Genomic DNA, 25,040 nt, shown 5'->3' with positions numbered 1-25,040 from the left:
GACAGTGAAAGCAGAAATGGAGGCAGCCCAAGAAAGGCAGAGGAATGTGAACTCTGAACATGAGCTTTCTGGACAATGAAAAGATGCAGTAGGAATTCAGGCAGCACTATGCAGGGTGGAAAACCCTCAGACCCAGGTACATGGAGTGTAGTGGTGGGCCAGCATGAAAGAAAGAACAAGAGACTTCTTCCAGCAGGCTGGAAGAAAGTGAGCCTGATTTCAGAGAAAACAACACAAACAGCTAAACTGCAAGTTGCAGAGCCTGCACAAACAGGCAGCTTGGGGTTAGGAAGTAAGGGAGGCCATGCTGGAGGTAAAGACCCAGATTGAGGCCTGCTATAGAGAACAGGCCAGGAAGATCCCCTGGGTGAAGGAGGAAGAGGAGTGGTCTGATTATTTTAGCAGGTTAAAGAAGGCAAGAAGGAAGACATGACCAGTCTGGTAGACTGAGCGAGTGTGGAGCACTGGTGAAACAAGGGGATACTGGAGACAGCAGAGGCCGTATACTGGGAGCTGTACACTGTGCACCCAGAGGACCTGAGGCCAGGTAGGATGCCTGCTGGAGCTCCTCCAGGTCCTTGGGGAGGAAAAGGGTCAGAAGCTGGTGAAGGAATGGATGCAGGAGGAGATCAATAGAACTCTCCACTGTTTCAAAAAGAGTAAGACTCCTGGGGTAGACAGCCTGCCCAAGGGCTCTATGTGACCTTCTGGGACCAGGTGGGCCTGGACCTGCTGAAGGTCTGTAAAGAGCACCTGCAGGAGGATCATCTGGGTGTCTCATAACCCTTCTTTACTAGAAGGAGGGAAGAGATAAGCTAAAAAACTGGAGATCCATAATGCTTCTGAGCTTCAACTATAAGACAATGGCCAAAGTCTTGGCTGAGCGTTTTAAGTCTGTCATAGGTGCGGAGATCCATGGGGACTAGTCATGCACAGTGCCTGGGCGGTAGATCCATGGAACCCTGCTGCAGCTACCACATGTGCTACAGTACCAATGGGGAGAGGGTTGAAAACAGCTGTGCTGAATCTTGACCTGGAGAAGGCCCATGACTGAGTGGCCCACCAATTCCTGTTTGAGATAATGAAGAAGATGGGGGTCCCCCAGACTTCACCACATGGATTAAGAAGTTGTACAGTGATGTGAGCAGCAGGGTGTTAGCTTGGGTCCCTGACAGCCCCAATCAAAGTGGAGTTTGGCGTCTGGCAGGGATGCCCACAATCCCCAGTCTTGTTTATCTGTATGATGGAACCACCAGCCCACTAGCTCAGGTGGGACTCTGGGGTCAGCAGAGTAGACATCTTTGGGAGTAACCAGGAAAAAATAAGGGTCCTGTCCTAAATGGACGACCTCAACATCATATGCAGGGACAAATGGTCAGTTGAAAGAGTGTTAACAACACACTCAGGTATAAAGAACAGTGGTGGGGACCAAGCTCAGCAGGAGCAAAAGCACTGGCCTGGGAGGGTGGGCAATTCAGAGACCTGTTGGCCCTGGGGGCCTCTGTCGCCCACAAGGGAGAAACTCCTTGGGGTGGAGATCGACCCAGAACTAAGCAGGCAGAGGGCATGAGAAAAGACTGAGGCCAAGGTCAAACAGAAACTGCAATAATGGAGGGAATGTGTTACTTTTCAATGGAGGGGATGCATAAGTACTCATAATGGCAGTAATGCTACCAGTGCTTCTATACACCACGCTGGTCTTTCCCCGCCTCAAAGCAAGTCACCCACAGAATCCAAAGTGCCATGTGCACCTTCTTCTGGGGCTCCAGATGGGAGAAGGTTGCAAGAAGCACACTGTACAAGACAAAATTGACTGGGGGCTGAGAAATGCCAAATGTCCTGCTGTTCCTGTGGGCTAAGGACATGAGTCAGATCTGCAAACTGGCAATGGGGACAGAATCCAAAGCAGCCTGCTTCGTAAGATAGTAGGTGCCCTGCAAACTGACGCTGGAGGGTGTATACACTGCTGAACACAAGCCTGTGGACTATGGAGCCACCATGGTTCTACGAAGTCCTGAAATGCTTCCAGAATAAATACGATCTGCAAAACAAAACACCAGCAACCTGACAAACCACTGTAAGATGCTGACAGTGGTAAGAGCAAGAGACATTTTACTGAGAGCAAGAGACATTTTACTGACCACAGACCTACTACCCAGCAACAACTACCAGGCTGTGTGGAAGTGAATCTTCCAGAAGGACCTGTAAAAGGAGCACAGAGTTTTGAAATGGTAGGTAGCTCTGCCCCAGGCACTCCCCATCTGGATTCGGAAAAACAGAGGGGCACAGAGGCCTACCAAACTGTCCCAGGCAAACCTGCCAGTGGAAAGTGGAAATATTCGATCACCTCCTCTGGTACTGCCCTTTCACTAAGAAGGTATGGAGAAGAGTAATTGTATTCCTCCTGATGATGAGAGGGGTCAAGACCCTAACCAGAGAGGCGGTGCTGTTTGGTCACTTGACCAAGCAGCAGAGAACTCAGACAGCCCATTTCAACCAATTCATCTCCTGCTTCAGGAACGCCCTGTGGAAGATCAAGGACCAGAGCACAAAGGCTGCTTGCAGATGTAGGAAGAAAAAAGCGCTTTACTGGAAGAAGCTGCACATTATTTTGACCTGGCTCGGCAGTGTCTGCATAGATTGGGCGCTTTAGTGGGGCTTTTGGTGCTTTTATCTAATAGCTGATTCAATGAAAATTTGAAATATAGTAAAAGCTGTGTTAACCGGCATTCTGCTATCTGGAATACTCTATTAACTGGAATTTCCGGCCAGCTGGCTGGATGCCAGTGGGGGGAGAGGGGGGAAGCTCGCATGCGGCAGGTGCCACTGCCACCCACCACCCTGCACTGCTGTTGCTCTGCCACCCCGCTGCCACTCCCACCCCCCTGATACCCAGCACTCTTCTTACCACACACATGCTGGTTGACACAGCTTTTATTGTATATAGAACCTAATTATTGAGGAGTTGTCTTATACTCAGGGTAGTCTTATATTCAAGTAAAATGGTATTATAGTCTTCCTTTTGCCAAGGTGGGTAATAGGTATAGCCGGATACTACAATACATATTAAACCAAGGTTTATCATACATTTCGGAAAAAAAATATTAGTAATAGTAAAATCCATGTTTAAATGCCAGAATTCACTACAATGTTGACCTCAGTGGGACTGGCTGGGCTGCTGTGCACTGTTTATTCTGTGAGCAGCTGCAGGTGTGTAGGGCTTCGTCTATAATTCAGTTGTCATCTAATATATGCTATGAGGAAAACAGGATGAGAAATCTATACCTTTCTCTATCATTCTGAGAAATATGCTTTTTATAAAGATTGCTTCTTCTTTCAGTTAATACCTGCTTCCTCAACCCTTCCCCCTCCAGTTGCATCCCTAAAATCTGATTCATTTCACTGTAATTTACTTTACCTAGAAAGTTTTATTCTTGTCAGGCCTTTACATAGGGCCTGATCCTGCATTCTTGGAGTATGTGGGAATTTTTCATTGAATATGGTTTAAGCACCTGGAGAGCAGATCTAAATGAAATCTCAGGAAAAACTTCCCAACTGTAGGAACAGTGGGACAAAAGTACAAGGTGCTAAGGAAAACTGGAACCTCGTTCAAGAAGTGGCTGGATGGGCATCAAGATGATCGTCTGGAAGGATGTAGGAATAAAGAATCCTACATCTGTGCAGGGGTTGGCTAGATGATCCCTTGGGTCCCTTTCACCCCTATGTTTACAATGGACACAGAATCAAGCCTCTAGTTCTAGAGCAAGAGACTTATTTTAAGTCTCTGTGGCCCATATTGAAACTCTGTAGGGGAGCCACTAATTCCTCATGTGTGTTCCAACATGGCAAAATCCAAGCATTCAGAATCATCAGTCAGGCTACAAAAATCATGAGATGAAATTAAGAATTATTAGATTTTTACCAAGTATTGGGTGATTCAGGGATTCTCCTTCTTTGGCATTGGGCTGCCCATATACTGCCTGATGCCAAGGGCGTAATACACAGCTCTGAACCTCCCCTTATACTGTGTCCCGTGTCTCACAGATGGCATCACTATGTGGCCCTGGCCCCACAATGGACCTCACTCTATGGCCACCTGACATTCGGTCTTTCTTGGATCCCTCCTCCTCAGGCAGCCTACTCTCCACCCTCATTCTGGGCTGCAAAATTCCCTAAGCCCTTTTCCCCCTTGGCAGTGGCTCCCTCTGGCACCTTTGGCTATACAGGCCCTGGCTTCACCTCTAGGCCAGTCGGAAGTCCAGGCCCCTGGCTCCGGCCATCCCTCAGGGTGGGTGGTCTAGTCCTTTTAATGTTTTGGTCCTGGCCCCAGTATTGACCAGTCAAGGGTTTCTCCTGTTAGGTCATTGCCTTCTCTCTCACATAGCCGCTTGCCTTCTCTCTCACATACAGGCCCACCTTCTTGGGCCCCACCAAAGCCAGCTCACTTAATCTCTAAAGATGGCTTATGTGCAGGCCCACCCATGCAGACCCTACTCTGTGCAGCCCATGTGGAGTCCTGCAGGTGCACCCTACTCTATGTGGTTTCTCACATGCTATCATTGGGCCCACTACTCTGGTCCCTCACTGGCTCAGCCTCGCTCCCTTTGGGTCTCAGGCCTGATGACATGCCTGGACCCCTCACCTGTCCCCTCTATGGGGTAACCCACCAGGTTGTGGGGGCTGAGGCTATACAGCACCCATACTCACCTTTCACTAGGGAGGCACTGGTGTGGCATTTCCTAGGGACCACCACCCTGTCACAGGCAGACCCACCACACCATCCTGCCCTAGCAGGGTGTAGTTTTAGGTCATTCCCCAGGACCAGGAACCTCCTCCATCCCCATAGTTCCTACCCTTGATCTCCAGGTGTTCTGGGAGCAGCAGCTCTGGCTGGTGATGTTCTCTCTCTGGCTCCCTGCAGCAACTGCCCACTCAGCTCTGAGGGCCTTTGTTTATATTGAGGCTGTTCAGCCCCAGTCTCCAATCCAGGAGCCCTCCTGCAGTCACGTGACCGCCTGGTTTGGCTGCATCGCAGCTGCCGCTGCTCCACAGCCTGTTCCAACCTCTTAAAGTGGCAAGCACCAAAGGTGCCCTGCCACAGTGAAGTACTGCAAGTAGCTCACCAATGCATTTTGTACGTAACATGTTGAAAACAAAATTGGGCTGTACACATCAGCGCAGAATACAGTTATTCAAAATGCCCTTTGAGATATGTTAAGAAGTTATATGAGCTGGATTCAGTAAAAAACCACATATTAAAGCCAGACAACAGTATGCTACAGATAAAACCATTCAAGGCTTTTTAGATCTTGAAAGTGGAAAAAAATTTCATGCTGATTTAGGCGCTTAGACTTTTAGCTTACCTTTTCTCCTTTCACCCCTGGAGGACCTACCATTCCATGAAGCCCAGGATGACCAGTGGGACCCTAAAAATTATAGGAGACAAAAGTTTTATGTCACCTCACACTCTCTCTCCCACCTATAAACAAGGCAAACCCCCAAACTTGTCCGTAAATGACAGAATTATAAAAACAAACAAAACCCAGCAAACTTAAATACGACTCAGTGGGGACATCTACATGTGCACTTTACTGCAGAGTGGACTAATTAGTTCTGCAGTAAAATGTCACTTTCTCCACGTGCAGCAGTATTAGGCTACAGTAAACTAATTAACTCCACTGCAGGATAATACTGCTTGACATAAGTACAGGCGGGGTTATTTAGTGCACATGTGTAGACAGGAACTGAGGCTGGTTGGGGCATGAGGCTGCTACAGTGTAGGGGCTGCCTGCCTGAACCAGCTCCTCCTCAGTATGCTGTGCTGGGGTGGAGCAGCTCTGGGCTGGCAGGTCCCCTGCCAGCCAGGGCTGTGCCATCCCTACTCAATGTGCTGAGGTAAAATGACTCAACTATTTCCACGATCAGGATTATGGATAGATACATTGTTTTACCCATGTTAACAACTGTTTAAACCTTGCCAGTTCAAATCTCTGGTGCCTGCCTGCTGTGGGGAAAGGATGTGAAACTCATAAGGCATGGAGATTGCACACTGATGCCTAGGATATCAGCAGTTTTCATTCTTTCAGGCAACAACCTTCCCAGGAGTGCTGCGACAGTAGAGATTATGGAAACTGAGTGGATTTGACCTCTGAGGTCGAGGAAGAACCTTTCTGGTCAGTGTCCCCTCTCTAAATGTCCCCTCTCTATATGTCACTTGTGGAGGTTTATGAACCTGCTACAGCCATGTCTGGGGTGCAGACATACAAGTGGTATCCTGTATAGGAGACTTAGATTATGGTGGAATTCAAAGAGGGAAGGACAATTTCCAAATATACCATGCAGCACTGGGCACTTAACCAGCAGCAAATGATTGAGGCTGGGCCTTTAAAAAATACAAAGGTAATTATTCAATTAAAAACCAGGTGTGATGACTTAAAACTGAACAGACATCTTCAATACTGGCATAGTTCCTAAGTCCCAAATGTTTACCTTTGCAACCTATCATGCTTCAAACATATATTTAATGTAATGTAGAACGATTCTGTTCTCTGAACAGGTTTAGGCAACATCGTGCATGTGCTTGGTCTACCTAAGCATGTTCACTGTTGCTGCCTCTGGTGCAGCTAAGCCAGTGTCACACAAAAAGTATGGGAAGTGTTAGTGTAAATTAAGTTAGTGGATGGCCTTGATTTTCAAGGTCAGATGTACAGTTGTACATCTAATGCATAGCTTCCTTTGTGAAAATCAGGATTTTCCTTCCTTTAAAAGCTGTAGGCATGACATCTATGATGCAAAACTCTTCTCAGAGTCTAAGAATGAGCTATGGGAGGCTCGATACAAATGATAATTTTATCTGGAGTTTTAGTTTGGCCATAATTGACCTAATATAGCCTCAATTTTTACATCCACCTCACCTTGATTTCTTTTCTATTTTTACTTTTTAGACTTGCTATATTCAATACAGTATAAAACAGCGGCAGGCAATTATTTTGGCTGGATGAGTTTTGGTGTGCTTTTGAGGACCGCACACAAAATCTTCCAGAAGATATCATTTTAACAAATTATAGAGAAAAACAAATCATATACTAAACATCAAACCTCTATTATAACATATTTTAATTGTATTTAAAAATAATTTTTGTCCTGATTTATGGTTTTTTGAGTAGTGCATATAGAGGTGATTGCATAATAGCTCAAAAATAAAGCCTTATTCTTGTACATTGTGTGTGGGGCGGGGTGTGGGGGGAGGTGTCAGTGTCAGTGTGTGCGGGGTAAGGGGGCTGTGTGTGGGCGTGTGCATGTATGTGGTTGGGGGGGACGACTGCTCATGTGCTAGGTCCCGGGAGCTGGCTAGAGGTGGGGAGGGGGAGGGGACGGTGGAAGGGGGTACGTGCAACAGAGCTCGCCCAGGCAGTGCAGGTGTAGGTGCAGTCCTCCCCTCCCCCATCCATCTCACAAATGCCCCCACTGGCACTGTGCATGGGGCTGAGTCCCATCTGCTCCTGCCCAGGGCAGTACGCACCATGCTTCTGCCCACCCTAGTCCTGGGCCAGTGTGTACAGTTTCCTGGTGGGGCTGCTCCCAGTATGGTTGCAGCTACCTGGGTACTGGTCAGCTCCCCCTGCCTCCAAGAGCTCCTCCTCCTCCTGCCAATTGATTGTATCTGGCCCACAGTGCTTGGCATGGGGTTGAGTCCTGCTCGCCCCTGCCTGCGGTAGCTTGTCCCCTACTTTCAGTCTGGGCAGCAGGAAGCGCAGGGAAGCTGTGGTCACATGAGCTGGGCAGCAGATGCCCAGCCAGGTGTGGGGGGGAAAAAGCACAGCCATGTGGCTTCTGCCCCAGCATGCAGAGCTTCAACAGCATCTGCTGCCCAGCATGTGTCCCCAAGACTCCCCCACACTGCCTGCTGCCCAAAGCAGGAGCAGGGTGTAGGCTGCCCCAAGCCACATGGCTTAGCCCCATGTGGAGCACTGTAGGCCTGAGACAATCAATTGGCAGGTCCTCTCCAACTCCAGTTAGTTGGAAGGTTGGACCCAGCCCACAGGCCATTTTTTGTTGACCCCCATATAAAATTTTATATTAAAAATGAGATTTATATTCATTATGTTTTAAATCTATTTTGCACTGTGGTGTGTCGTAAACACATTGGTTTGTTGATGGGGGGGAGGGGGAACTTGAGTTCACAATAACATTGTTTTAATTATTGATTATAATGAAAATTACCCACAGACCCAAAAATGATCCAAATGTTTACTGCCAGTGATGTGGGTGGATTTCATAGCTTTTGAATGGTCTTCTAGTGCTTACCACTCTACACTGAGAGCCTTGTAAATAACAAAGTATTTCTAAACTATTTTAAAAGAAATATAATCATTAAAATGTCACTGTATGATGCATTGAGATAATTTAACTTCATGTAGACTTTAAAAAAAGTAATCTGATCAGTAAAAATGACATCTAAAGCAGTTGCTAAAAGCAGTATTTCCATTTATAAAAGACGGTTTTTATCCAAGCATTTTCACAACCCATAAAAAGCACTGTTAAATCATTCAAGTCCTTGATTCAACATAGTACTTAGGCATGAAGAGAATTTTAAGCACACGGGTAGCTCCACTGAATTCAAGAGGACACATGCTTAACAGCTTAGATGCTTAAGTTACATAGGTGCTTCAGTGTCTTGCTGAATCAGAGCTTCAATTCTGAAACTGCTGCTGAAAAAGCCACTTACTCAGGGGTACAAAGCGCAGAGGGCAAGATCCAATTTTTCTCTTTGGGTATTAGTGGAATTCAGAAGGAACAACACTGAAACTGAAGACATTACATTGACGTAAAAAATGATTTGGAAGGAGAGGACTGGGACAATGGTTTTTACAATACATTTAACAGTAACTTGGAGTTAGAGTTAGGATTTTTATTATTTATTATATGACCCAACAAAAAGCTATTTTGGGGGCTAAATCCTGCTTCATGCTATCTGCCTAAAAACCATGCGTACAGCTGTGCTACTGCAATTTTTTGGCATTTCTGCATCATTTGGGGTGCTACAGGAAAACAGAATTGCCCTTCTTTCCTGCTAGAAATTAAATGGAGGAGGAAGAGGTAGACCCTCCCATGTTTTAGGTCTAGTGATTAAAAGATTAGGTTCTAGGTCCTCTCTCATATCCAGCAAGGGCTTGCATCTCCTTCTCTCCTGACCCTAAATACGGTGATCAGTTTGACCCTGAGAAGAGGGGCAAAACCTTATAGCCAGAAACCTCTGGCTTTAAGTCCCAGCAAGAGCATTGGCCCACTTCCGTCCAAATCCCCAGCCCTGACTGCAGACAAAACCCAATGCTTCTGAGGAGGGCTTAAACTGCACCCTTTCCCCCTTCCCACCCACCAACACATGGAGCAAGAGGAGGCGGGGCAGAATTCCCTCCTATTTATCGTTGACTTCAACAGGTGTGCACCATGTTGTGGGTCCAGAGGACCTAATCTTGCATGCCCTTCCTCATTGCGAATACCCCTTACAATTCAAGTCAATAATAACTAACAATCAGGCAACTCACGAGAGAAAAGGTTTGCAGGATTGAGACTATGAGCCATGACTGTGCGAAGTCTTACATACACACTTTTCATATTGTGTGTAGTGTCACTAAAGTCAGCGGGACTGCTCCAAATATGTAAATTATTTATAGGGGGTGCTGGTTGTAGCTGTGTTGGTCCAAGGACATAGGCAGACAAGGTTCTTTGGGTAAATGTAATATCTTTATTAAACCAACTAAATAGTTGGAAGAACTGTTCTTTGGAAGCATTCAGGTACAAACACCCTTTGTTCGTACCTGAAAGCTTGCAAAGATCAATTTTTTCAACTATTTAGTTGGTCTAATAAAGGATATCACATTTACCCAAAGAATCTTGCCTGTAAATTATTTTAAGCACTTAAGTTGTTGCATGACAGTCAGCTTTTTTCTTCCAGCTGCTTTCCTGATGCTGAATATCTATTATTTAACAGAAAGAAGAAAAACATTGTAAAGCACCTTCTGAGCAAAGCTTGTACTAACTGTAGGTGAATTCAGCAAACAATGCACTGATAGACAGCAACAGATTGTTTTGTGGGATTTACCAATGGACTTCCTCAAGCTTGTAGCGATGTGAGTCAGTACAATCTGGCCTGTTTTGAATGCTGTATTAGAAACTATTGTTCAGCATATCACAGTTACATGAATTATAGCCAGTATTTCAATAAGGATTATACTTTTGTATTTTTATTTTAGGGACAAATCCTGATTCCTCTTTGTAGTCAAAATGGGGGCAGGAGTCTACACTTTGCATCTAGCATTTCTTAATGGCTGGCTCTCAGCATCTCCTTCTTCGCTGCCTTGATAATCTGGATTGCACTTTGGAGATATGTATCACTCTGTTGGAAAAGAGATCTATATTGTTTGGTGTGTGGCAGCCTAATATATATGCCCAGGAGAACAATTTGGTTCCAGTCCTCAATTTCCATGCCTAGATGACCTACACTGAACAGAGAAAAACCCAAAAGATGAAAGTTCAACAGTGCCTTTATGTCATAACATCTCACTGAAATATGTAACTGATGTTCACAGCTTCTTTTTCCTGGAAATATCACAGTAAACTCATCTTTAATTCTTACCCATACTGGCCTAGATTCACCTCATCTCTCTGACGCCGTTGCACACAGCTCTAGCTACAGCAATGCAATACAATCAGTGCTTCATAGAAAACTGGCCCTTTGGTTCAGCATCGAATTTCAGATTTGCTCAAACCATGGGCTCTTCAACTTGTGGCTATTTTAAAATGCTGGCAAGGGACAGCTTTCTAAGAACCATATAGGTTGTAGTGGCACAGATATAGTACCAACATGAGCGGGCAAGTATATACTTACTGGAAGGCCTGGTTCACCAGAAGCTCCATCTTTCCCATCTTCCCCAGGTGATCCAGGGGGGCCTGTATTTGAATCTGGCCCTGGTTTTCCTGGGAGACCAGGTAATCCAGGAGGGCCTGGTGGCCCAGGTAGACCCTTGATAAATCGAAAGAATGGTGAGAAAATATTGTCACAATATGCATTCCCAATCTCAACTACCTGTCTCATTTGTACTAGCTTAGTTCCAAGTATCTTAAAATCTGATTTTAAAGTATCATCCTTTTTAAAACAAAATATACAATTTCTTTTTGCTAGTTTCCCCTCTCATATGCCTAATATCCTCATTAATGCTATTCCCTTTGGTCTAGCCTTCTTTGCCTGTCTCCACAACACACTACAACTGAGGGAGACTGATCTGGACGAATGTACTTGGATTTAGGTATCCTTCTTTTTCTACACTTCTCTCTTGCTTTCCTCCAAGTCATGAGTTCCCTTCCTCTTTTAAAATCTTCCTGTAAAGCTTCATGTGCTCCTTAAATTACATTAGCTGTCCCTGAAAAGCATGTGTAGTACTGTGTATTAAATATACAGTATAAAATGTGCATTTGTTATTTGATATGACTGATTCACAATGATTCAAAAGCTGGCATAATTTAAAAATCTAGATAACAATATATAAAGCTTCAATGTGTGACTAAGTGTACCAGGGAGCCAGAGGCTTCTGTTACTTTAAGGTGGAGAATGTAACAGACAGGAGCACTGAACCTGGGCTAGCTGCAGAAGAGACAGCTAGGGAGCTAAAGGGCTGAAAATAACTACCTCATTGCTAGCTATCAAACAAGAGGCCAATAGGACAGAGCTCCAGCTAGGCAGAAGGGGAAAAAACTGCAGCTCAGCCAGGAGAACAGCAGTAGGCTGCTCATTAGGCCCAAGGAGCATACCTGTGGCCAATCAGGGACACACCTGACTGAAAGAGGAGAAGCTCAGAGTATACAAACCCAGATGCCTAGGGCAGAGGAACCAATGTTGTCCTGAACTCCTGCTAGCCTAGACTGTCAGAGAGTGATAACTTCAGGCCATGAACTAGGAGAGACCCAGAGGGAGGGAGAAGGCTTCTGCAGCAATATGATGACCCAGAGGGGGGTTGAGAGTTTTAAACTAGGCAGGTGGCTGGCATGTCAGTTTTAGTTTAGCCAGAGGACCAGTCTGTAGCTGTAGGGGTGGATTGGAGGACATTCAGCAGGGTGCCTGGGACACACTGAATTTTAGCTCCTGCAAAACAGCAGGAGAGCAAGTGGGCAGGGGGAAAGAGTGAGCCAGGCTAGGACCGAGACAGCCAAAGCCTGGACAGGGGCAGAGCAAGCCAAGCTAGAGCCAAGAGGGGCTCTAGTGAAGATAGGGCCTGGGGCCCAGAGAGGCTTTGCTAGGACCAGAGGGCCTGGCAGACTAGTAAATGAACAAGAGTAAGACCTGCAAGGCGTGAGGCTGGGGGGGGGGGTGAAGGCTACAACTAATGCCACTAAGGCAATTCTAGTGCCTGAAGGTGTGGATAGGGCCAACAGGACTCAGTCTCAGTGAGACACCCATGTCAGTGGGGCATGGAGCAGTAGCAAATTCTGAGTCCCTTGCCACAAGCAGGACTGGGGCCTAGCAAGTATGTAAAGCTAGGCCAAGTGGGGACCCAGTAGACACACTAAGAGACTTTGAGGAATTTTCTCCCAAGGTAAAATAAAATTTATATCAAAGCATGGCAGGCAGGAGAGCAAGGAGGTTATCCCAAGAAACTGAGTGGAGAGGTAGTTAGGCCACTAGAGCTAGGGACAGACATTCAAAAAGCCTGAATTGATTCAATCTTTGCAGTAAAGCCATGCTTGCTTTTCACCAGCTGCCTACACATTACAGTAAGAATGCTGGGATAAATGGATAGATGGTAATGTATCCCTTTGAACCTCAAATTCATATGAACTGTGCCTGACTTGTTAATCAGTGTCATTCAGAAACCCTAGTTACAATCCCTAAAAGCTGATATTAGCTAAGATTCCTGAATATGCATTCAACTGACCTGCCTACTAGTCTAACCTGGCTAGGCTAAACTGGTTTGCAACTGTACAGACAACCCAGAATCCCAGAAATGCAGGCACATGCCTGCACTGGCTCAGGCTAGAAGTGGGGTGGGGGGAGGAGGCACTAGAGCAGCCCTCCATTCCCTTCCACAGTACTGAGCTGAGCGGGGAATGGCTAGGCACCCGCAGGACATCCTGATTAGGGAGGGGTCCCTCCTCCCCCCACTTTGATGACAGAGTATTTATCAACTTTGTTAATAGCATTTAACACCCCATCTTAAATAAAGCCCCTCTCATTAATTCAAGCTCTTAAACAACTTTTTCCAAAGAAGGGAACATTCCAAGGAGGGACGTTACCAGCTACCTGTTGATTAGCTACAAAAGGGACAAAGGCAGATAGGATTGTGTCCTATCTGCCACAGCACAAACTGCAGCCAGGATGTAGTGTGCCAGCTCATGATGAGAGGTGTCTGTATAAGGCATAGGGGAGAGGGTAATCCCTGCTTAACAAGGAGTGGTGAGGAGAGGGCGGGGAGAGCAGGGGGAAGCCAGGCAGATACCTGCAGGAGCTGCAGCTGGGGAGCAGAGGGGAAGGGCCAGAGCTGCTGTGGAGCAGAGAGCACAGCCCAGAGAGCATGCCAGGATGCTGGGGTAATCTGGTTTAACTTAAACCAGGAAGGGGTCTGGGACAGACCTTGGATAAACTAGTTTGATCCAAATCAGTTAAGTCTGATACTACATTCAACCAGGTTTCTCTCAAACCGGTTTCAGTCATTTTCCAACCAGTTTATGTTTCCTACCCTAGGAAACATCATGGCTGCTTTTGGCAGTGTGCATTAAATGTCAGTGAATACTTACTCTTAAAAGCTCATGGTCTCTGTCAAGGTCACCAGAACCTGATCCTTCAGGGTCAAGTCTACTCTGAAATTAAAAGAATTCATTTATAAATGCTATTTTTACTGAAGGGATGAAAAACTAATAGATAAGAACACTGTTGGTGAATTGCTACTTATCTCATTGTAGTTGTCATCTCCAGGTCAGAATGATCCTTTTGCAATAAACTATATTATTATGCCCTGATTAATATTTGGTCTGCAACAGGCAGGGACACACCCAGTGTGTCTTGTGTAGACATACCCAGTGTGTGCAACAGGAGGCAGAAAAACAATCCTCCATGGCCCCATGGGGCAACCAACAAAGCCCAGAAGCATGAAAAATACCAAACACCCTCCATTTTGCCCTGCAACCTGGGGACAGCAGACATAAATTATATATATTTCACCAAATCACTGGACAGCCAGAACTGCCCTTTCTGCATCCTCTCCATAAATTTATCCCAGCAACTTTAATCTTCTTTCACACCTAAGCCAGTCTTGAACTCTGCTTAATTATCCTGCTGCTGAGCATGGTTCTTTCCCATATCCACCTGCTTTATGAAAAGAGCTCTGCTGCATTTTCTCCTTGCAATCTGAGAGGAGGCAATGAGGGAGGAGGGCTCCTGAGCTTCTAACGGTTCCTCTTTGCAGAGCACTCCAGGCATAGCTACTTCTAGATCATCCCAAACCAATGCTTATCCAATTTCTTCCTCAAATCTCCAATGATGGAGATTCCACAATTTCCTTAGGCAATCTACTTTAATGCTTCACTGTTCTAACAGTGGAGAAGTTTTTTCCGATATCCAATCTAAATATAGTTTGTTGCAACCTCAAGTCATTGGCCCATGTCCTGCTCTCTGCAGCAGCAGAAAAAAGAAAGAGGTATCCTTTTTCTTAATGGCAGCCCCTCAGATATTTTTAGATTGCTATCATGTCTCCTCCTAATGGCCTTTTTTGAAAGCTGAACATGCTTATATTTCTCTCAGCCTCTCCTCATGTGGCTTACTTTCCAAGCAAGCAGTGCTTAGAGTTTGTAATCACTCACCTGTGGAACCTCTCTAACTTTTCCATGTCCTTTTTAAAATGTGGAGCCCAAAACTGTGCATAGTACTATAGGTGAGGCCTAACTGGTGCCAAAAAGGTGACTCTCATTGATGTAACTCAAAAACTACAGCTGCCTTTTGTACAGCTGTGCTATAGTGCAAACTCATATTGAGCCTGTGATCCACCAAGATTCCTAAATCCTTCCCTGTAGTGCTGTCATCCATCCAGTAGTCACTCATGTTATATTTATGTGCTTCTGTCACCTACTTTCCAGTTTGGTAATCATCCACAAATCTGCTAAAAAACCCTCTATTTAAGCATCCGCATATTTAACAAACATGTTGAACAGCACCAGGCCCTGGACAGACTCCTGTGGAATTCCACTCAAAACCTTCTGCCATTCTGACATGAATCCATTTATAATTACCCTTTGCTTGCAGCTATTGAGACATTTGTCTATCCACCTTAGAGTAGCTTTGTCTAGCCCACATCTTTCCAATTTGTTTATGAGAAAGTCATGGCAGGATTAAAAACTGGGCTGAAATGACTCCAGCCAAGTATGCATCAAGCCTCTTCTTAAAGACCTCCAGGGTAGGAGCCAGCACCACTTCCCTTGGAAGTTGGTTCCAGATCCTAGCTGCCCTAACCGTGAAGTAGTTCTTACAGATGTCTAATCTAAACCTACTCTCCAACAACCTATGGCCATTATTCCTTGTTATGCCAGGGAGCGCTAGGGGGAACAAGGTCTCTCCCAAACCCTTCTGGTTCCCCCTAGTGAGTTTATAGATGGTCACCAGGTCCCCCCTCAGCCTTCTCTTGTGAAGGCTGAACAGGTTCAGGTCCCACAGTCTCTCACTGTAGGGTCTGCCCTGTTGTCCCCGGATCATGCAAGTGGCCCTCCTCTGGACCCTCTCAATGTTGTCCACATCCCTCCTGAAGTTGGGTGCACAGAACTGGACACAGTACTCCAGCTGTGGCCTGACTAGTGTTGCGTAGATGGGGAGGATCACCTCCTTGTCCCTACTAGAGATGTGCCTGTGGATGCATGACAATGTCCAGTTAGCCCTGCCAACCCTGACCTCGCATTGTCAGCCCATGTTCATCTTGGAGTCAATAATGACTCTAAGATCCCTTCCTGCTTCTGTGCTCTCAAGAAGGGAGTTTCCCATCTTATAAGTGTGCTGCTGGTTACTACTGCCCAAGTGCAGCACCCTGCACTTGTCAGTATTGAAACGCATCCTGTTTTTGTTAGCCTACCCCTGTAACCTATCCAGGTCTTGCTGCAGTCTTTCCCCCCCACTAGCGTGCTCAGCTCACCCCAAATTTTGGTATCATCAGTGAATTTAAACAGGTTGCGTTGTCCAAATCGCTGATAAAGAGATTGAACAGCACAGGCCTAAGGACCCCTGGGGGACTCCACTGCCCACTTCTCCCCAGGTTGAATACGACCCGTCTACCACCACCCTCTGAGTGCGACTCTTCAGCCAATCTGCAATCCATCTGACTGTGTAGGCATCAATGCCACAGTCACCCAAATTTTTAATGAGGATGGGGTGGGAGATGGTGTCAAAGGCCTTGCTGAAGTCCAGAAAGACTACATCCATCTTCAGTAGTGATTTGGAGGATGGGACTGAATGCACACTTAGCAAATTTAAAGATGATATCAAGTCAGGTAGAGTTACAGACACTTTGAAGAGTACAGCTAGGATCCAGAATGATCTTGATAAACTAGATAAATGGTCCAAAATGAATCACATGAAATTCAGTAAGGACAAGTACAAAGTCCTACACTTGAGATAAAGAAATCGCATCCACAGTTACAAACTGGGGAATGATTGCCTAGGCTGCAGTATGGAAGAAAAGAACCAGGCCATTAAAGTGGTCATAAGCTAAACATGAGCCAACTACTGTTGGCTCTTGTTCCAAAAAAAGGGCAACAGCATTTTTTGTTGTATTAATAGGGGTGTTATTTACCAATTAAGGGAAGTGATCCTTTTATTCTATTTGGCACTGATGTGGCCTCATCTGGAATACTGTGTCCAGTTTTGGGCTTCACAGTTCAAGAAAGTTATGGACAGCTTAGAAAGAGTCTAGCAGATAATAACATAAATGATTAGAGGCCTGGGAAACGTGATTTATGAGGAAAGTCTGAAGAACTAGCATTGCTTAGTCTGCAGAAGAACAGACTGAGGGGGGATTTGATAAGTCTTCACATAACTGAAGGGTGCAGGGGACAAAACTAGGAATAAAGGATTCAAATTGCAGCAGGGAAAATCTAGGTTGGATATAATGAAAAACTTTTCCACTATAGGTTGCGGGTGTTACGCATTGGAACAGGTTGCCCAGAAATGTTGTGGAATCACCATCCTTGGAAATTGTAGGTTAGATAAATATTAACTGGGATCTTTTAGGCACAGAGGATTCTGCCTTGACCAGAGGGTTAGGCTAGATGATGACATGAGGTCCCTTCCATTTGTATAACTGATTTCATGTGTGCATACACACACACACACATTTATACACAGGGGTACACGTGTGTGTGGGTGAACACCTGTGTAGATACATGGAGACTAGCTCAGACTGCACCTCATTTTTAGTTTCATCCCATTGATTGTCAAACAGTAGAACGAGGATAGCTAAGTATCAGGGTGCCTCTGAAACTCACAAGTCTTCTAGGTACAGCAGATGGGCCTGGAGGTCCTGGTGGACCTGGTAGTCCTACACCAGGATCACCCTAGAACAAGAACAGAAATGAAACAGTAAGTATTTTTACAACCACATTTCCCTTCCACATAAAGTGCAGCTGGTTATATCTTCATGGCTTGCAGTTAGGTTCATATCAGAAACTCCACTGGTTTCTTCTTCACAGATTTAATGCATGTTTACTCCTTAACCGTTTTGTAATGTATCCCTTTCTCCTTAGCCAACCTGGCATCCTGTCTGGCAGAAGTAAAGGGCCACATCCTACTCCATCCATTAGGCATCTAGGTTGACTTATGTACCTACATGTGACCCTATTATACCCTCTTCAAGTCCCTTTAAAACTGTTAATGGAAATGATGGGTAGGTCGTCTTCTGCTTTGCTGTTATTTTGTGACTGGTCTTAAAGGTTAGAGGATGATGCTGAGTTACAAAGGTGAATGCATTAATGGACTTTCAGGAGGGTGGATTCAAGGAGGGTGGAATAGGATAGTGCTTAGGAACTGAAGTCCATATAGAGGCCTAATAGGTGGTGTAGGATATTGAATAGGTCATAGGTCATTTTTTAATGTGCCCTGTAAGCATTACAACAAATTACACTGATTTAATTTGGACTGTGAACCAATCAATCAATTTTCATGTAAAGATTACTTGATAGACACAGTGTTTTAGTCCAAGTAGTGACTCATTTTGCTTCAGTTGAATTGATCTCATCCATCCCTCATTCATGGTTGCAGTACAGCCATGCTTGCTTTTCACCAGCTGCCTACACATTACAGTAAGAATGCTAGGATAAATGTATAAATGGTAATGTATCCCTTTGAACCTCAAATTCACATGAACTCTGCCTGACTTGCTAATCAATGTCATTCAGGAACCCTAGTTACAATCCCTAAAAACTGATATTAGCTAAGATTCCTGAATATGCATTCAACTGACCTGCCTACTTAGTATTGCTCTTTTTAGGGTATGGTATATACATATTAGAGGAATGGGATGATTCCTGCTCCCTTCTTGCTCGGTTCCTGGGAAGCTCTTCTGAGGTGAGGAGTATGGGCACATTACCCTTCCCCCTCACCAGTCTCTTTGGTAGCCCCTGCTTACCCATTCAGAGTTTTTTGGGGCTCTGCCTATATTGTGCCTCCACATATTCCAGCAGAGGTAGGGGAAACTCTCCCTCTTCCAGCAGGCTTCTTTCAAAGAACAATGCTCCAAACAGCAGCAGACAAATGCTCCAAACAGCCAAGCTCTGGTGATCTGTGCTTCTCTCTTCCTTATTCTTATTTGTCATCTGCTAGTACATCTTTCCCCTCTCATATAGCTATTTAAAACTTGACAATGTTCATGAATATATGGAATTATTCTACATGTAAGAGGAGGTAGCAAAATCTCTGATTTTCAAATTTGGATCACCAACATGTTTTGAAGGGTTTCTTGCAGCTACATGTGTGCACTGTATGCTTGCAAAAATAAAGCATTAGTTAATTGGTATGGCAGTCAGCTGTCCAGTCTACTCTACGATGTAGCAGTCTGCCCACTCCCAGCTTCCCATCTGGCAACAAGAGACTCAGACATGCTCTTTTACCCTCCCGCCACCCCTACGCCTTTATATTGTACCAGTAGTTCTGACCCTTTTTAGAGCTCAGACAACTCTTAATAAGACTCGAGGCAGCCCTCAGAAAATGCCAGCTGTTGGCTTTCATTTGTTTTTTTACTACAACAAAAATGAAAGAGCAATTATTTTGTTAAAAAGAACCCAGAAAGACTGCAACAGGTCAGAATGTTTTTAGCATTATGGATTTCTATTTGAAAAATCTGGGTTTATCATGTGAATCAGATTTGCACCTCTAATCACTGCATTATACTATTACAAGACAAGAGGTGCTAACTGCCTTCCTAGAATACAGAATGCAGAAAATCTTAGCACTTTTTTATGCAAACCATATTTTTAGGGCTTCCCCATTCCCAGGTGTAACTGGCACTACCCTCAGTAATCACAACAATATGAATAGCACAGGGTTAGGGCCACATCGCATGTGACATTTAGCATATGTTAAATGCACTTAAAACATGACTGCATGTTCAAGCAGTAAAACATGTTCTAAGTGTACTCACAGGGTGAATCTATATATGAGCTTTACTGCAGAGTAGATTAATTAGCTTCACAGAAAGTCTTACCATCTACACATGTGCTAATATCAGGGTGCAGTAAATTAATTAAGTCTGCCATAAGATAGTACTGTCCTGACAATCGAAGACAGTACTATCTTACGGAGGAGTAATTAACTACAGTGAAATGCATGTGTAGACGCTGACCGGGGACATAAATTGTGCCCACTTAACCCAGCCAGCTGAGGGCCTGCTCCACCTCAGCTCAAATTGCAGCTGTCCTGGGCACATGTGTAGATGCTGTACCTGAGAGCAGTTTACTCTGGCTCAAATTGCTCTGGAGTTTATTGCACATGTAGATGCACCCCCTCTGTAGAAAAGTTATTACTTTTTTGGGTGAGGGGTATCTCTAGTAACATGTGTTTAGCTACCATCGGACTGCTCCATGGAGACTGCAGCCCCCCACCCAATCATTATATCAGCCAGGGTCCCTTCTGCCATACCAAGCCTACAGATAGTATGAGGAAAGCCATACATGTCAGGATGAAGGATCCTGCATCTTTCATTTGTCAGGGTCCTCCACGATCAAGTTGAAAGCTGGGTGCCTGTGATCCCAGAGGGTCCTAGGGCTGGGATCAACAATCAGCTGATTGTAGATGCCAGCCCTGGCACTGCATTGGAGTTGGATCAAGAGTACAGTTAGGTGCCAGGGGTGGGACTGATAGTTGGCAAACTGTGCACAATCAATGTCATAGTTACAATATTGCGTGACTAGTCAAAACACATCCTAATATTACTGCTGCACAGATTTAACACATACTAAGTGTCCTATGTGACAAAACCCTTATGAAAATGATTTTCAGGGGTAAACTTTAAGCTTAAATTAACTAATTTCTTATGAACAGACAAGGTCACAATCTTTTCTTCCCCATAATCCTTCTCTTGGAAAATAGTCTGGTTGATTGTGGAGGAACCTAGCTCCAGTTGTTGATGTTTAGAAAACATGCAAAGAGCAATTCTGGGTCTCTGGGCTCAGTGGGTACATGTACTTTTGCATGTGCAAAGCTGAATAACAAATAGTGCATAAATGCCTGAAACTGCTGCTCTGCAGCTATGTATGTGTCATTTTGATGCATAAAGAGAAGCAGGATTTGGCCCTATCTCTACCAGGCAAGACAAATGTAAATACTCATAAAGAGAAGTTACTTCCCAGAAGCTGGATCTCTTCAAGATGTGTTGTCCATATCCAAACATTCACTATGAGTGTGCATAAGCCAGAAGCACTTGGGCTCAGAGATTTTGCCTTAGTAGTGTCTATACAGTGTACCATATCCCTGCCGTTCCTCATGCTCCATGACAAGGGCACAGAGGGCAGTGCGTACCTCCTGTTCTTCAATCTCATCTCAGAGTCTCATATTGTACCTGACCTCAGGGAAACAGGAGGTAATATGGATGTGAGTATGGACAATTCTAAAAAATTCTCATTACTGGCAATGAACTAAACTCTCTTTCTTCTGGAGTGACTGTCCATATACTTGTCCACACTGCGTGCAACTCTAAAGCCATACCCTCAGATGTGCAGGTAATAATGGGTCTGCTGGGCATACTTCTGGAATGTCACAGTGTTGGATAAGACTCCAGGCAGCTTCCAGGGCAAATATGACTTGTGGAGACATTGTGTAGGGAGGCTATAGCAGTAGCCTGGGACCTGGTGGAATGAACTCTGACTACAGAATAATGCTCCACTTTAGAGGTATCATAACAGAGCTTAGCACAATTCAATATCCAATTGGATATTCTTTGGACTGATACTTCTACACCCGTATATCTCTCAACTAAGCAAAGAGATGGTGGGGGCAACTTCCCGAAAGGTTTTGTAATTTTGTTTAGGTAGAAGGACAGAGCTTTTTTCATGTCAAGGGAGAAATAAGGTTTTGGGAAGGACACTAGGAAGTTGATGTGCTCACTACAGTGGAAATCAGCGACTATCTTAGTAAGGAACTTGGGATGAGTCCTCAAGAATACTTTATCTGTATAAGTATACAAAGAATACTCCAAGAGGGCTTGAATATCACCCACCCTCCTTGTTAAAGTAATCATCACCAGGAACACTGTTCATGGAGAGGTGGAGAAAGAACACATTGCCACAGGTTTAGACAGTGGCCTGATGGGAGGGGGTTTTTTTGTCCCAAGGCCACCACAGCCATTGGGGCACTTTACATGCTGGTGCATCATTGGTGATTCTTTGGGCAAAGTGACCTGGCAGCTCCAATCTCCTCTCCAGGTATGAATGGCTGTTGGCTTACAGGGAGCTCATCCGCCCTTTGACAGTTCATTTTTAGTCCTGGTGGGTGTCCACACACCCTCCTCACCCAGGCTAGCTCAGGCGGGGGTGCTGGTTTAGTTGCTGACAACCTGACCATGGAATAGGTTGTACTGATTTACATGGTACCAGACAGCAGACCAAGAGTGGCCTGGCCTGACAGAACCATGGGAGTCCTGAGAACAAAATTCAGGTCCTATTGAGGAAGCAAGTCTCTCACCAAGGGAAGTACTTTAATTGGTTCTTTGAGGAATCTAAAGACTGCTGGATGAGAAGACATCAGATGTCTGCCACATTATGTGCTTAAAGCCACTAAATTCCTGTAGTACTTGGGGTAATGGTATAATAGAGATTAATCAAGTGAGGGAAAGATTATTCTCCTACAAATTACCCAGTCTGGAACCTGGACCTGGAGAGTCCTCTTGGTCTTCAGGGGGCACTTGCAATTGCCCTAGACCAGTGAGGGCCAATCACAGGCATGCCACAAATTAGCTCTGCACCATCACTAAATGCAAAACTGATCTCTTTCCCCAGCCTGATTCGCTGCTCTTTTCTGCTTCCTTCCCTGTTGCTGCTGTTCTGCTCATCTCCTCTCCAGTCTACCTGTGCTACATCCAGAGACTGTCTGTGCCACTTGCAGCACTCATGCTGTGCTGCAGGTTGGCCATCCATGCCCTAGAGGAATTTGGGACATTAGAGCTAAAGAATATGAGGCTGGGTAGCAGGGTTTAATTCCAATATCCAGGGCATGATGAAACCTCTTAGCACCACAACAGATGTGGAAGCTGGTTGAGAAGATGGCAGTGTCCAAGATGAAGACAGGGTATGTGCCAGTGATTCTAATTTACCCCACCCAGGAGAAACCTGGACTGGGAATATTATCAACAGAGTGGATTGATGAGATGCCAAGGAATGCCCAGCATGCTTTTCCTGGACTTTCTTCTTCTCTGGTTGAGGGTAACTGATGAAACTTGGTAATACGGCTGCTATCTTGGTGGTAGGGCCTCTATGAACTCCAACAGTACTTTCATAGAGCCATGGAAGATTGGAATGTGTACAAAATAACTGAGGAAATGACTGAGAAGCTGAACTTCACCCATCCTTTAGCCTAAATGTTAGGCCTGCACCTGGAATGCAAGTAGTCACTCAGCTGGTAGAGGAGCTGACAAGACACTTTTGAGCACAGAGGTCAACAGCCAGGAACCAGGAACAAGACAGCCAGGAACAGAGGAAGCAGAACCCAGGGAACAGGAAAGCAAGAACAACAAGCAAGGCCTAAGACACTAGGACCAGAGTCAGGGGTTTAGTAGAAGCCAGGTAGCCACGGTCAAAGCCAGATATGCACGCAGGTGCCAGGGTGACAAACCAACGGTCAAGACAAAGTTGTGGACAGGACAGCAGTTGATTAAGGACAGGAGGTCCAAGGCAGGAACAAGGATGAGGGTCCAAGGCAGCAACATTCAATAATGGTATTGCTGAGAAAGGGCCCTACAGGAAATGGGAAAGTTTTATAGCCTTTCCATGAGGGGCTCGTAGCTCTTACTGGTTCACCCAAGTCACCTGATTCCCCACTAGGCATCTCAAAGAAGGGCCAAGGCTAAGCTGGGGATGATATTTGGCTTGTTGCCTGGTGGTACTGTCTATGCAGACGGTCCAGGTTTGAAACCTATGGGTCCTGACACCAACAGCCTAATGATTAGGACACTTGACCAGGGAGCAGGAGATCCAGGTCCCAAGCTTCCTCAGCCACAGGGAGTTTGACCGTCACTTCCTCTGTCCCAGAAAAATCCATTAACCATGGGTTAGGCATTAATCAGACACTTCTCCAGCTGATCCCAGCTGGCAGCCAGAAGTGGAAGAATGTGGAGCCACGATGAAGCAAACAAGTGAGACAGTGTGTGGTTTAGTGAGGTGGCTGTTGTCCTGAAACCTTGCTCCCAAAGAGGCAGAAACTTCCCCGCTACTTTTCATTCATTTTATCCAATGACTACTAAAAACAAGCTGCAGTGTGCCAGCTTCAGGAGGAGGACTGGAGAGGAGGCCAAAAACTGCAGTTTTGCAGTTGTGTATGTGCCATTTAGGAATGTAAAAGAAAATAGGATTTAACCCTAGTTCTTTTTATGGGCAAAATAATCTCCTTCCTACAAACCCTGAGGGCTCTTCTGTGCCTGGTTTGCACAGGTGTCCAGCAAGTAGGGTGCTGAAATTATTTTTGTGCTCCCCCTAGTCCCCTTAGGAACTTACTCAAATCAAAACAAAACAAAACAGGAATGACATCTAATTGGATTGCTTTTTAGATACTGACAGGATACGTACCTTTTCTCCTTTCATGCCTGTCTCTCCTTTCATCCCAGGCACTCCTTGAAGTCCTCTTTTACCCTAAAAATACATTTTTGATTAAATATTTTCTTATCATTAAGATAGTATTCCCATAAATGATGCATACTTTGGAACTAACAGTTTTCCAGAAGAAAGCTACTCTATTCTGTTCAGGAGGAAGCTGAAGCAGGAGAAATACTCACCTGATTTTTTTTTTCCCATTCATGTAGCGAGTTTAGTTCTCTCTCTGTTGCACATTTTCCCAATGCAGTACTAGCAGATAAACTGCAAGCCAGAACTTGACCTTTGCTTCACCTAAATTATTCCTTTCTAAGCTATCAAAAGTGGACACTGGGAAGATCTCCACTCTCAATTTCATACAAGGTAATGGGCAATAGAGAAGAAGATGCTCAGATATTTCTGTGATATGCTGCTGACCAGGGAATAAACAGATCATCGAGGATGTTTTCAGTGAGAGGTGATGAATACACTCAAGTCCAACTGACATTCCTAGAGTGCCAGTCATGCGTTGTGCTGAGTACACTCAGTTCACATTAAGTGCTATGGGTGTTCAAGACATTTAGTATTGCACAGAAAATGCTTAGTACCTTTCAGTATTAGGCCCCAATTTTCTTTTCAACAGAGTTCCCACGAATCTGAACTCCCAAGCCCCAAATAGTGTTCCTACCAAAAGACATGTTCTCTTACATACAGTATGCATATGCAGCAGAATGCTC

The 25,040-nt window shown here is 45.1% G+C and overlaps 1 protein-coding gene across 2 annotated transcripts in view; it reads right to left on the bottom strand.

Moving 5' to 3' along the window:
• Positions 1-25,040, bottom strand: part of COL15A1 (collagen type XV alpha 1 chain) — a 285,296-nt gene that overhangs the window by 118,679 nt on the left and 141,577 nt on the right. For both annotated transcript variants that reach the window (XM_090049302.1, XM_090049301.1), the window contains exons 10-14: positions 24,301-24,363; positions 17,518-17,586; positions 13,792-13,854; positions 10,892-11,026; positions 5,364-5,426 (exon numbers count right to left, since the gene is read on the bottom strand). In XM_090049302.1, coding sequence (XP_089905428.1) covers positions 5,364-5,426; positions 10,892-11,026; positions 13,792-13,854; positions 17,518-17,586; positions 24,301-24,363 — 393 coding nt within the window. The remainder of the gene's footprint in view (positions 1-5,363; positions 5,427-10,891; positions 11,027-13,791; positions 13,855-17,517; positions 17,587-24,300; positions 24,364-25,040) is intronic.

Source organism: Crocodylus siamensis, chromosome 5 (assembly GCF_052110815.1).
Source record: "Crocodylus siamensis isolate JL-2025a chromosome 5, ASM5211081v1, whole genome shotgun sequence".
In the NCBI taxonomy this organism is placed as follows: Eukaryota; Metazoa; Chordata; order Crocodylia; family Crocodylidae; genus Crocodylus; species Crocodylus siamensis.
Note: the sequence above shows the minus strand (reverse complement) of the source record. Positions and strands in the feature narration are given on the sequence as shown.